Here is a 14,788-nt window from a genome sequence, read left to right on the forward strand (position 1 = left end):
TTATTTTCTAAAGCAAAATGCCTCATTCCATTCAACCCTGAACTGTATTTTCTCTGCAGTTTTGAAATTGAACAGGACATTGATTATATTTTCCACAGAAAAACAATCTTTGCTACTGTGGTTTGAATGTTTTTGCCATTTGTTTGCTAGGAACAGATTTTTGTTGACTTCACATAGTAAGTTGCTCATATAGATGTTACTTTTTCAGTTACACATGCTGGGATTATAAAAGATAGTATGACCTGGGGTAGAGCACAGTCTGGTCTACAGCAGTCCCTGTGAGTTATGCAATGTATGCACCACCTCAGTCTTTGCTTTTACAGATTATACTATTACACATTTCACTATAGAGTCTGAAATCTTCAGGCTGTTCATTGTTGGTGTAATAATACATTTGTTTATGTAGTGCTTTGGTGTTTCGTCCACGCTCGACTTGTGTTGCTCTCCACTCTGCTGTGCTGTTGAGGTATTTTTGGCAATGTTTACCTCTGTTGTTTGTGTTTATGGACAGACTATCTGTAATATTTAAACTGACTTAATTTACAATGTCTTTTGTTTGCAGCAGTCCTGAGTGTGAAAACACTTTTGCTTTTGGGAAAAGGTTATGGTCTGTGCAGTCCATCCTCAACTTCCACTAAAGGCAGTGAGGGCAATGCAGGGACAAACCCTACACATCAAGCACTGCTGATCTAAGTCTTGGGAGCAAGGATTGGTTTCCCAGAAGGGCTGTGGTGTCCTCATCCCTGCAAGTGTTCCAGGCCAGGTTGGATGGGGCTTGGAGCAGCCTGGGCTAGTGAGAGGTGCCCAGAGAAGAGGGATTGGAACGAGATTATTTATCTAAGGCCCCTTCCAACACAAACCATTCTATGATTCCATGAGTCTGAACTGGGATCCAGATCTCTGCCCGTGCCACTGATCTGCAGAATTAATGCTTGTTTAGTTTTCTCCTGACTATTGTTCTCTGTTTCCAGCTACCATAGTCAAGGAGGGAGCATAGAGGGTGATCCCATTGAGTGTTCTGGTTGTCTGATGATGAGAACACCATCAGAAAAGGTGAAGAACATGAGTTTAAATTCAGGGTTAAGGTGAGGTTGAACTCAGAGTGCCTTGACAAGAGTTTATAATAGGAAAGGTGGGCGGCAGTACCGTCTCTCCCGACCACCCTTGGAAAAGGATGAGCTTTCTCAGCCTTCTGTCTGTCCTTAAAACCAGATTCAAAGCTATACATCCAAAATGAATGATGATGCTAAATTTTAGAAAGATATTAAAATTGAGGTTCATCCTTGTACTTACTGTGTTCTGCTACCTGACTATTGTCTGTATGTCATTTGGTGCACAGGCTTTCCGTATCTCACCTTCTGGAAGTGCCTGCTTGTCCTTATTGCCTGTGTAAGAAACTTCAGATTCTTCTGTCTCTCACTTCAGTAAAATGCAAGGGGAAAGTCCCTAATGTGTGATATCCCTCTTCTTACCCTTTTTTCTGAGATTTGTCCCCTAAAAGTGTTTATTTTGCATTCTTGCTTCTCCATTGCCCAAGACATGAGTGGCTTATTAAAGAGATGGAAATAGATACAGGCACTTGGAAATTCCTATTGTTCTTCAGAGAGACGACTGTAATGTCCAGCAGAGCAATGTCTGAGACCCATCTGTCAAGATAACAGCTGCTACTTTTTCCATAGTTTGTTTATAAGATCACTGAAATCAAAACTTAGATATGGAAAAGACCTATTTATAAGAACAAACTGTGCTGTTAATAGCTCCTTTCCACTGTGTCTCGGAAGATACTTTAAGGGCTTACTAAATGAAGCCTTTCAGGATATCCAAGGCAAAGTATATTAGTTAATAATATTATTGCTGGATATGCTATTGACTAGCTGACTTATGCTTGTTTCACAGGGAATAAAATGAAGGTGAGTTACACTTACACAGCTGTCTGGTGACACAGCCTATTCTTTCTAACATCCAGTTTTTGCTCTTATCACAAATGTACACTATTCCGTATTCTTGCAGGATTCTGCTCTGGAAAATAGTCCTGAGTACCTGATTCAACATAGATTTAAATTACTGAGATCCAGGTCTCAAACTGTTACATATATTTTTGTACTTTCATTAATATCAGGAGAACTGTGCCAGTTCACAAAGAGAACCTGCAGCATCAGAAATGATGAGCAAAAATAGAAAAAAAATGTGGAAAAAAAATAATTTTGTAGTAAGAACTCAAAAGTTTACAGGCAGAGTGATATTTATGACACTGACAGTGTCTGCCTTGGAGCACATAAAACACTGTTTACATTGAAAACTACTGCAAAAATACTCTTTTCTTGTTGAAGCAGGTGCATTCCTAGTAGGTGGGAAGAGCAGACTGTACATCCATGGAAAGATTTGTCCCTTTGATGAGTGTATCTCATATACCTTTTAAAATGATAGCCTAGAAAAGTAAAATAAGACATTTCTCCACTGGAGGCCTGCAGCAAACGACAAAGCTTCTGCTCAGCAAAGTGATGGGTTTACCTGATGGAATGGTAGGCTGAACTTCTGACAATACAGTAAGGGTTTCCTAACACGTAACTCGTTAATGAGCCCTTCTCAGACATCATTCAAAGACTAGAAGAGGCTCTCCTGTTATTCCTACAGCAGGGTTGCTGAGTCTAAGTGACTGGGTAGACCTGTGGTCACCGAGCCTAAAGAACTTCAGGCAACATAATACACTGGAAGGCATTTGGTGCACAAATCAGAACCAACCTGGTTTCAAGATGCATTTTTTCACTAATCTTGACTGTCATCAAGTAATTTGGGGTGGAATTAAGCTTGACTATCTTTAGGTACCTAGAAGTCTACAGTCTGTCCATGTCAGTGGGCAGAGCGCAGTATCAAGATGCCTTTTCTGTCCCAGCAAGGGACTCATCCCCTGAGTGAACCAGCAGTGTGTTCCACCTGATCACCCTGGAAACTCTGTGTGTTATGCTGGAGTGAGGCCTCATAGTGGCCTCAAATTGGTGTCAGTGAAGTAATGTCTCATTTTTCTGCATGGAATCACAGGCAGGAGGAGATGACTCCCCAGGAATTCTCCAAACACATGTGAAGGGAGGGGCTATTGCATAATTCCAGCTGGGAAGGTTATACCACATGTCTAAAATAAGATATTACAGGGATGTCTGACCAGTCTAGATCAAAAAGTTGGACATCCTGGATGAAAAGCATTGGACTTCTGCATTATGTATGTTTTATATACATATGAGATCATGGTGGAACAGCAGTGTCTACCTCTGCCTTCATGTAATCTTGGCATATTGACTGTGGCTGGCTGACATACTGGCTCAGTAAACATGCATTTTTATAAACTACTAACTTCTCTGGTTGTGTCCTGTATGTTTCTCTCTTTTTCCAAGAATGTTTTTCCTTTTCTCCATGTTATTTAAGAAGAGAGTAGCTGCTAAGTCTTTTGCATGATGTTAGATGATTGCTGTGTTTGTCAAGATGAATCTCAGTAAAACACTCCTCTGTGAAGGAGCTGTAGCCATGCTGAGCAGTAAGAAAGTTGGATGTGATAAGGAACCAAGCAAACAATGACCTATGGAAAAGGAAGAGCATTCATTCATGAGGGATGTGGGGAGAACTGTTACTTTTCAATTCCAAATGCCCTAAAAGCCAATATACCATTTTAACACCTTGGTGTTAAATGGTAACACATAAGTAATATAATTTTTATGCTCAAATTTATTGCCTCTGGGCATTCCCAGAGAAGCTGTGGATTCCCCATCTGTGGAAGTGTTTAACACCAGGCTGGATGGTGCCATTAGCAGTCGGATCTAGTGGAAGGTGTCCCTGCACATGGCAGGGAGTTGGAATGAGATCTTTTAGCATTCCTTGCAGCCCTGACCATTCTGTGATTCTCTCCATAGTCCCTTAATTCAGTGCCCTGCTAGAGATGGGTGAATCTATCATTAGGCTGTTGCTCGCTTAAGCCACAGGAATCAGAAGTGTTGCATTTAAATTAAGATTTTTAGCACAAATTTTATTTAGAAGGAAACATACTACAAGGCTAGACAGCTGAAAACCAAAAAATTCCCAATCTGAGAAGAACTTTTCATCAAAACATTACACCTAACTGCTGGTAAGATTGTCATGTTGGGCTGGGAAGGTGCTTCTTCTGGCAGTTTCTTCCTTGGAGCAGAGGAGGAATTAAGAATCTGGTGCTTTTACCCCAAGTCCCCTCTCATGTGATCTCAGAGCTTTCACAGGCAACCTGTGAAGATGCTTTTCTGTTTTTCCAGCTCCCTGCACCCAGATCTGTGTTGAGAACTCCGGAGTTCCACCTTGGGCCCTCTGGTGCCGTACCCCGAGAGGCAGTGGCTGTCACACTCACACCTATTTCAGTGTGGTTTAACCTGCTACACAAGTGTGTAACTTCCCAAAGGGAGGTCATATCCACAGTTGTGTATGTGCCACAGGCTAAAATGTCAAATCCACGCTCTCAGAACACAGGCCACCATGAAACAAAAAGGGAGGAGGGAAGGAAATACATGTGGTATAGGATAAGGATGAGACTGAGAATGAAATCAAGGTGAAAAAAAATATTATTTTACTGCTCTGTTCTCATGGTGCACTAGGTGCTCAGAATTCTTTGGGCAAGCTCTGCTGCTTGTGTTTGTGTGGGAAATCTTTCAGACTCTCTTCTTTGCATGCTTGAACTGTTCTTTGTGCTTTTGGGCTGCTACCAGAGGGCAGGGACAGAAAGACCCAGACCAGTGAGGAACATTCCCTCTCCCTGAAGACCCTGTGTTGCAGGACATGGTGTTTGGGGATAGAGAAATAAGAGATCCAAAGTATTTCCATATTAATACATTCTTTCTAAAATGCTACTTTAGACATCTATCGTCCTTCTCATTAGCATTCCCACACTGACCTGATTCTGCCATGCTTATTCAAATGAAATTTGCCTTATGCTGCAGTACATGTATATTTTATAGTCAAACTTTGTAACAGTAACAGAATCAAACCCTAAAATAAAATAAAATAACTGTTTTAAGGTGATGGGATACCAGAGGAATTGTTTTGGTCTCTTCACAACTTAGGTAGAAAATGCTTAGTGAGCCTCATATCTCCCTTGAAGGTAAATCTACTTTTCCTTCTCTTAAAAGTATGCAAATCCCTAAAGCCGCTAGGACAGAATAATGCCTTTCAGCAGAATGAACTAGACAATTGCAGGTAATTTTCCTGGCTGTGAAGTCGAGCTAAGTGCAAGGTTCTTTCATATTGTCTTGTGGTTGTACGCAACAGTGATTCATAGCCCACAGTGATGCATTATTGAAGAGCTGTCTGTTGTGTCTTCATTGCATGCTGTCAGCTGCACGATAAATAATTGATTGTGCTGCTCTTACTCCACATTAAAGATATATGAGTATCTAATACACGAAGAAAATGAAGCAGCAAGGCTGCCTGTGTTCAAAAGATGAAGCATTACTGAAGTGCACTGCGGTAGCAGGAACTGGGAAGTGCCCACCACCGCTCTCCGTTTCCCACTTCTTCGAGTCGGTTTGTCATGGCAACAAATGGCACATTCAAGTCCTTGCTGTTGCCTTTCCAGACAAAACAAAATAATTGTGGTAAAGAGCTGATACGCTGCAGAGTTGTGCTTATCCCCTTCCCCCTTTTTCTTCAACTATTATCCCTCTAGACTGAAAATTCCCTTAAAGTATTAATATTTTTTTCTTAAGTGGCTGCAAACTGTCAGTTTTGCAGTCAGTCAGGAAAATGCAGTCTGAGACAGTAAATCCTTTTTTCCACATAAGAATTTGTATTAAGCAGAGGAAATGTTAGCATGACAAAACTGAGTGTTTGCAGTGGTACTAAACCTCTATTGTTGAGCCTTTCCCTGGAAAAGTGAGGCTTCCCTTTGTGGTTCTGTTGCCAGAGTCCCCAGACAGGACACAGTAAGGTGGCCCCTGTTCCAACATAGCTAGGGGACAAAGGCATCTTCCAGCTCACATTCAACACTCTTTGTTTCCATTACAAAGGCCATCAGTAAAATTCAAGAGACAACAAATTTGTCCAGAAGAGTTTGCTTTGGAAGTCAAATCAAGGAAATCAGATGAGTATGCTACTCACTTTGTTGTGTCAAGTAGAGGCTCATGGCCAGGTATAACTACAGGTTACTGGGAGCTGTTGTTACAACAAAAATGTCTAAAACACTGAATTGCATTTTGAGATAATAATGAAATTAAGATGGGAGAAGTGTGAGATGTCTGACTGATGCACATCTGAATTCTGATGGGATGAGTTGGAGAGCTGAGTTAGGTCCTAGGAAGAAGAAACACGAGGCACCAACAGTCGCCCAGAAAAACTGTTGCCCAGATCTCTGTGTTTAACACCAAGACACAGGGGAATTAGTTTTTGTTCCTGAGGGAAACCACACATTTTTCAGGTGTGTTAGCTTGAGACTCAGCCACAAGCTAAAGTGGGAACACCACTGAATGCAGGGAGTGTTTTTCCAGAGTATTTCAGAATATCTGAATATTCAGAATCCTGAAGACAACAGATCTGTTTTAATGTAAAATGCAAGTGACACTACAGTGGCATTCTGTTGGTGTGAATGAACCTGCGATGTGATTTGTGGCTTTCTGGATGTGTTTCTCCCACCACACCTATGCAATTGTACTGAACTGTGTCTTCCTCTGTACACTGGGAAGGCATCAATGTTGATGCAAGGACTTCTGTGCAGTTACTAGAATCTTTCTGATAATATATTTTCCAGGCTAAAAGTGGATATTAGTAATAGTTGCATGTTGTAATGGGGGAAAGATCAGAATTTCCAGCCTTTGTGATATTCTTCTGAGAGAATATGGATATATTTTGATATAGAAACAATATACTTTATGAGGAAAAATATAAACACTTGAGATGGAAAAATTCTTAACCCACAGCAACATTAATTCCTCAGAAGGTCCTAGGAACCAGACCCAAAGACGTGTTCCTAACAGCACAGATTGATTACAAGGCATAATTGGAAATGCGATGGCATTGAGGGACATCAGAATATAGTTTCTGTCCTGAAGAGCCTCTGGTTTACATAAAATGAAACAGGATAGTGTCCTAGAAACACCTTCTCTGCCACTCTTTATGCTGCCAAAAAAGTGTTCAGGAAGTAGCTGTCTTTAAGCATATGTATTGCCTTTACATTCTGTAGGTAACTACTGCTTGAAAAAATAAGGGAATGGAATACTTCATAGATGAATGATGCTGGTTTTTTGAAAATCACCTATTTAATTCAGTTTATCCTCTCAATACTTGTGAGGTAAGTGAATCCCATTGTACAGGATAAAAAGAGAGCAAGTAGTGAAATCAAGAGATTTGTCCTGGATTAGGATCATCTTCTGATTCCCAGAACTTGTCAACACTGCAGAGACAAATAATTCAGTAAACACTGGAGTCAGAGAGGCCTGGGATGCAATTTTGCCTGTTTCATCTAGGGATGGATGGCTGAGTTAATACTGCCTCACTAGGACCCTGTAAAAACCTGGCAGTCTAGCATTTGGTTTAAGGTATCTTACCTTTTGTAAGGTAGTTGACTGAGAATGATAAACAGTTCCAGGAGGTTTATTTCAGTACTAACATCTAAATCTAGGTGGGATGAATATTTCTTGGAGGTAGCTCTCTTTATCCATTAACCACAGGTGTAGCCTAGATGACAGGTTGAGACACAGTTTCTGCCTTTGAACTAAATAACATTAGCAGTGGAATTTACACATTAAATTTCCAGGTTCAGGCACAGAAGCTTGACAGACTATCTGTGGATGGACTTCAGTGTTCTCTCTCCATCCATCCTTTGTGTGGATAACAGTTTGGCCATGGTTTGGGGCTGGGTTTTGTTGGGACAATAGGTGTAGGTTAGGTGCCTAACAGCTGGGCTGGCTCTGTGGATTTGTGCTATAATTTGTGTTGTACTCCCAGCTGAACCATTCTCAGATGAAAGAAGATAAGTAAGCTAAAAGAAACTTAGTCTGTGGTCCAGCCTTTCCATTCCTGACCTCTCCTCAATAATAGAGTTTCTCTGGTAACAAAGATTGAGCCTTCCTCTTGGTAGCAGCTCTTACAGGGTCGTCTTCCGAGGCAGATTTTTTTCATTACATGCATAGGATCTTAATGTTGGTATGATCCCTGTTCCTCTGCCAAATGCAGTTGAAGTTGGCTCAAAGACTCCCAAGTTATTAGGCAAGTGCAGACAGTGACATTTCATTAGCACTCTCCCCTTAGGAAACTGACTGCAGTGATGGGATCATGGCTAAAGCAGTGTAGTGTTAAAAAGTAGTGCAGACACAGCTACAGACACACCTGTGTTTTAATAAGGAGTAATAACTTGTGTTGAACCTCGCCTGAAGTTGTGTTTTCACTGCCAGTTTAGCCCAAATGGCATTGTAGTCCACTGTAGATTGGATGGATCTGTGGCCATGTTCCTTAATAAAATGATTCATCTGCTCTTTAATCTGCATCTTCAGTGAGCTGAACATCGGTGGTTCAGTAGGACCCATTGTTGCTGTCCCGGGACCAGTCCGGCCAGGCAGCATGGCAATAATAGAGGAATAGGTGTGATGGAGAGCCCCAAGATAGATATTAATGTTGATGGAGACTGCATGGTCTGAGGGGCTCCTTACAGAGACCCAGAGGCATGGTGAGCTTCACAATGTAAAGGAATATCTGAGGGCAAAGGTCCAGCTGCAAATGCGGATCAGGGACATGACCTTAAAAGTCTGAGGTAGGATGGCTCCATCAGCATCCCCCCAGCACCCCACCTCCCCAGGGCTTCAGATTTATTCCCTGTCTCAGGAACCTGGTCCCAGGTATGATCTTTCCCATCTAATTAGGTTCCCACAACCTATGATCTGAAATGTCTCCTTTTCTACACCCACTTAATTTTTAAAACTTGGTTTTCAATTAGGATGCCTTGTAGATCAAAGTTTTCAAATCTGTGCCATATTCTGATAACCAAGTTTGTGCAATTAATTATTTTAATACAATGATTGTTCCCTTTCAGAAACCTAAGGGTTTTTTAACAAGTAGCCATATAGGCATCTAGATGTCCTTGCTCAGGCAAAACTCTTTATTGATTGTTCTGACTTGCAAAACAATGTCGTTGCTGAGTTCCAGATTGTGGGTTTTTTCTCCCTGCTGTTAAGTAAATAAAGATGTAGGCTGAAGATGGGCATCCATCCCTGTTGAAGAATATTAACTAAATCAATTCTTTTCACAAAAAAAAAAATCAATTGGTGCATTAGCAAGAGAGAAAATAAAGCATCATGCTGTTTTAGCTCCCAGGAGCCTGCAAAGCCAACTCTAACTCTCAGAACCAGAGATTAAAAAATATCTAAAGTTTACATCTAAATCCTTATCAGAACTTCTTCAGGGCACATGGAGTCTCTGACTCATTTCCAGAATGTGCATTTAAAGGGCATTCACATAAAAATTGACCCTTCTGCCAGAGCTTTGGTGAATACAAACACATTTGACTCTGCATCCCAGTTTGTCTTCCTAAAGCAGTAAGGTGATGACAGAGGAAGTTACATTTATGAATCCATAACCTCATGAATTTTCAGCTATTGCTGAAAATAGGATGTTGCTGTAAATACAGAAGAGTCTAATTTCTTCTACAAGGCCTAACACATCTTCTGTGGGCATTTTCTAGTGAAATGAATTAGTTTTTAAATGGTGTATCAAACTAGCAAGCTCGTGGGAAGATGGAAATGTTACTTAAAATGGGAAACATTGTCCAGGAGCTCTTGTCAGAATCTCTGAAGAGTTAATTCTGATTCTGCCTCTGGTTTGATGTGGGCTGTTTAGTAAACCATCAGAGCTTTAAGCTAAGAGTTTTAATAGGATTTAGTTGCAAAGTGAAATGAATGCATAATAAAGTGTTGTGGAACTTTGCAACTGAATCTGAACTTTCAGATTGAGGCTATTTTATAACAGCCACATCCTTGGGCTGATGTGAAGAATAATTAGGGTTTGCGTACTGCTTTGAACATGCAAACTGTAATGACAGTACTAAGTTTTAATATTAAAACTATTAAATATTGGGATACTGTAATAGTCTCCTTCCATTTCATAGAATCATAAGGTTTTATGATGTGTTTAAAAATAAAAGTGCTCTGAGGAAGGACTGTCACTTGAATTTAAGATCAAATACTTCAAAAAGGATTATATGATATGCCTGAGAGTTCCCCCTGAGCTGCTTCTCCCTGCCTGCCCTCCCCCAATACAGGCTGAGTTTCTATATTACAAATGAATCCATCTTAGTCTGTAGCTGGAAAACCTTGTTCAGGAGCTGCTGTGGCTTCCCAGCCTGCCTGGAGGGGATTGTGAGTATCACTGAGCTTATACATTGCATAATATGTCAGTTTTTCCCTGTATTGGTGAGGCCATTCCTTGAGTTCTCTGTCCAGTTCTGGCCCCTCAGTTCAGGAAGGACATTGAGGGGCTGGAGTGAGTCCAGAGAAGGGCAGTGGAGCTGGGGAAGGGTAAATCCTATGAGGAGTGGCTGAGGGAGGTAGGAGTGTTTAGTCTGGAGAAAAGGAGGCTCAGCAGGACCTCATCACTCTCTACAACTCCCTGACAGGAGGGTGCGGCCACATGGGGGTCAGGCTCTGCTCCCAGGGAACATGGGACAGACAAAAATGAAACAACCTCAGACTGTGCCAGGGGAGGTTTTGGTTGGACATTAGGAGGAATTTCTTCATAGAAAGGGTAATTAGACATTGGAATGGGCTGCCCAGGGAGGTGGTGGAGTCACCTGGGTGTGGCACTCAGTGCCATGTTCTGTTTGACAGGGTGGCATTGAGTCATAGGTTGGACTCAATGATCTCAGAGGTCTTGTCCAGCCTCATTGAGTCTGTGATTCTGTGATTCTATGTACTTGCATCAGAGCACACATACAACATTTCATTATTTTACTGTGAAAAACTAAAGGATTGTGTCGGGCACTATTGGTAGTGATTATGAAACATTCCTTATGGGCAGGTAATTCCATAGTTTTATTTCCAAGGCCTTGGGCACATGCATAGGTGTGTCTGAAAGACCAGCCTGGACAAACATTTGACTTGGCTAATGACTAATTTGCCTTAATATGGCATTTTATTTTAACATTGATGTAAAATATAATATTAAAATATCTGGACAGAGAACCCCACTAGAATAGTCAAACCCTGTGTGCTCACAACTGCAAGTCCAGAACTCCACTGCCACTGTCTTAACTACTAATGAATTTGGAGATATCTATGTCTGAGCTGTTATTTGGACTTCCCTTTATTCATTGGACAGAAATAGGCATTGCTGGGATGTGATTCATTTTGTCCTAATGTACATCGCTAGATCTGGTTAGATGAATTGCTCCCTGAAAGTGCATTTTTCTCTGACTTGATTATCTATTTTCTCTGAGTAATAAGCTGAGAAGTAACTGGCTACCTCTTAGAAGACTAAAGTTGGTAAAAATGAATCCTACCTTTTTGGTATCTGTTTTTCGTTCTGGCACATCTCGTATTTACCTTTGATTCATAGTACAGATTTTTTAAGCAAGCAAAATATGTCTCTTTGTTATTGGACAATAATTGATGGTTTTTACTGAAAAATAAAATTCTTGCATCAAGCTGATCTGTTACTATAACTGCTTTAATGGAAAGAAACTAGTAAGACTTTGATAGCTTGGTATCTTTGATACTGGATCTTAAGGACACTTTTCTCAGCATTTTCTTTCAAAGCTGGACTTGTTAATGTTCTTTGCAACCAGAGTCTTTCTCAGATTAATTAATTTCTCTTTGTACAACTCCTTGTATAGGAGAGTCATAGTGCTTGCCCACAACACTGGCTCTACAGCACTACAAAGGAAAGATTGTTTCTAATATATATAAATATCAGCCCAACCTTGCAATATTCAGAGGAAAGGATTTTAAGTACCAGGTATTTCTAAATCAAAAGCTACCCTAATTATCCACAGTTTGAAAAGAGAAGGAGAATAGCTAATCATGTAGTGCTGTCGAAGGTTTGTCCACTTGCTGAGGAATCTGGGCATGTGTTCAAAACCCATGGATTGAAACAGTGCCCATCCAAAGGAACGAGTAATGTGTTCTATGACTGTCTCTGATGGCTGAATGGAAACGTGAACAAGGGTAGTAGAACATTTATTAAATGTCTTTGCCACTTCATATTTGTGACTGCAGTCTTTTCTTTGTGTATGAGGAGAGACATGGAGTTGTCATGTTGTGTAGAGGTTTCACACACATGGTGTGGGATGGCCCCGTTTGTGTAACACACATTATTAGGGGCAGCCCTGGATCAGGCACCTGTCTTGGGATTCTCTCTGCTGCTGCCTCCCACTTGTTCCTTGCTTGCCTTTATCCACTTAGGCAGGGAGCTCCACTGTGCAAACAACAGCTCTTCTGTATGTCTGTGCAATGTTTGGTGCAATATGGGTTGTAACCTATTGTGTTGAGAAAAATAAAAATAATTTCCATTTTTTAGAGCCTAAATTACTGAAAGGAAAAGGTAACAATATGGTACCACTGCAGTTGCCTCTCCTTTTTGAATGAGGCTTCAAAGGGAAAATGGAAATGAGCAGCTGATGTGACCAAGACATTAATTTTTCACTCCTTCCCTCTCCTCCAGCACTTAAATTTAGATGTAGCTCAGACTGAAACTGTGTGTCTTGTTTTGGCAGGAATGCTGCAGAATGGAAAGAAGTTTGATTCCTCCAGAGACAGAAACAAGCCTTTCAGGTTCAAGATTGGCAGACAAGAAGTCATTAAAGGATTTGAAGAAGGTGTTACACAGGTACTAATAAATTGTTCTGGCTGAACCTGGGGCTGGCTGAAGGATGTGTAATCTCAGCAATGTCCAGGGCAGTGGTGCCAAGACCAAGTGGAAATCACAGTGTAGGATATGGTGTGTTTTTGTGAAAGCGTGGTGCATTTGAGCACGGTATTTCCTGTAGTATCCATCCATCCATCCATCCATCCATCCATCCATCCATCCATCCATCCATGGCTGTCCCCTGCTCATGAGCCTTTCCCCATGGTATGCATTTGGGAGGGAGAGGTGATATCCCCTCCCCAGGTGCCATATAAGCCCTGTCTCTCTCCCATGGGCAGCTCCACAGACAGCAGTGGCCTCTAAAATGTTGAGATGGCAGCTTTCTATGGAGTGACCTCTATTCAGCTACTCCATAAAAGCCCAAGCTGCCCTTTTTCATGACATCCATGACCCAGCTACAGATTCTGACCCTGGTGAATAAGGTACCAAACTGCACTGTTACAGTTTTATGACTTCAGACACACAGCTACAAAACATTCACTGACCAACCCTGTGCTGAGAGAAAGAAAACTGCCCTCCATTAATTACAGTGTGAGCGCCAGCACAGTAAAAGCCCCACAATACAATTCACTGCCAGCTCTTGCTTTTTGTGCCCCCCACACATGAGGAGTGTGATCAGGATGCTCAAGAGCTCGAGTGAATGAGATTAGGGTGCAAATTCCTTCTGACTTTCCATTTCAGGATCCAAGAGCTCAGTGTAGGAGGCAACTGCTCAAATACTCTTACAGGAGCAACTTTAGCAAGAACAACTTCCTGTGCTTAAATAGAGAGAAGGGAAGAATGCAAAATGAGAAAACCCACTGAGGAATGAAGCAACCATGCTTTTCCAAAGAGGGGTGGAACAGGCAAGGGTTTCCAGCCCTACAGAGAAAGCAATGCAAGCATTCCTTTCTCTACAGCCAGAGGAGTCCATTTGAGGAATCCTATGTGAAAAATACCATCTTCCTCTGAAGGATTTGAGTTGGACTGTTTATTATTTGCTTTGCAGAAAGGCCTAAGACAGCTCAGGACTGCAGAGCTGTAGGAAACAGAAGCCAGTGCGGATAACACAGCATCAACAAGCACTGGGTGAATCTGCTCATCCCTTCCTTACTGCTCTCACTCCCGACTATTGGCCCTTAGAAAATAAGTGGCCGAGAGCTATTCCAGAAACCCGTGTGGCCACAGGCTGCCCTCCTACTCCTCCTAGTGGATCACTGACACAAGGCGAGCTCGTGGCTATCTCTTTCCACCCCAGGGTTTGAGGGATTTGGGGACTGTTCTGGACAGAGTCTCTTGGAGCAAGGCAGTTCCCAGCACGCAGATTTTACAGACCTTGGTGTAATGACTGTCAGATGTCAGCAGGGTCTGCATTTCTCTGCTCAGCTTCTGACAGTTCAAGTTTGCCTCATCCCTAAAACCCCAGGCATGACCTACTAGCTGCTTGGTTTGCAGGGACACATCCAAGCACTGGACAGCCAGCTCCATGCAAAATCTCTGTGGGGACCCAGGGAGGTCATAGGCTTGGACATCGTCATCCCCATGCCATGAGTGCTCCTTGAATGTGGGAAAGTTCATATCCACATTTTTCTTCTACCCGAAGCAATTGACTCTCTAGCTTTGGTATATTTTATAGAACCAGAAAATATTCAACCTGAAAAATTCTCCATGGGAGCTATCACATAATCTGTAGTCCAGTGATGTGCCCGATCTTGGGAGAGAGGTCTGAGTTAAAATCACTGCTTCCAATCAGGGGATGTTTCTTGTGAAACAAGAAATGTTTCATAGTAGCCAGTGAGTATTCCAACACCAGTGTATGGTGCATGAAAAACAATTTTAAAATGTTCCAAAATACTCAGAAGATAACTTCAGATCTAGGTGAGCAGTTCCCTTCAGAGCCAGCCTGGAGTGAGGGAAATCAGCATTCCTGACCATCTCAGGGGCCAGGGCTCTC

The 14,788-nt window shown here is 41.8% G+C and overlaps 1 protein-coding gene across 2 annotated transcripts in view; it reads left to right on the forward strand.

Moving 5' to 3' along the window:
* Positions 1 to 14,788, forward strand: part of FKBP1B (FKBP prolyl isomerase 1B) — a 44,056-nt gene that overhangs the window by 28,009 nt on the left and 1,259 nt on the right. For both annotated transcript variants that reach the window (XM_005521826.3, XM_014251407.2), the window contains one exon: positions 12,704 to 12,816. In XM_005521826.3, the coding sequence (XP_005521883.1) occupies positions 12,704 to 12,816 (113 nt within the window). The remainder of the gene's footprint in view (positions 1 to 12,703; positions 12,817 to 14,788) is intronic.

This window comes from Pseudopodoces humilis, chromosome 3, assembly GCF_049639895.1.
Source record: "Pseudopodoces humilis isolate 2021_Gansu_Grassland_sample_001 chromosome 3, ASM4963989v1, whole genome shotgun sequence".
Lineage (NCBI taxonomy): Eukaryota > Metazoa > Chordata > Aves > Passeriformes > Paridae > Pseudopodoces > Pseudopodoces humilis.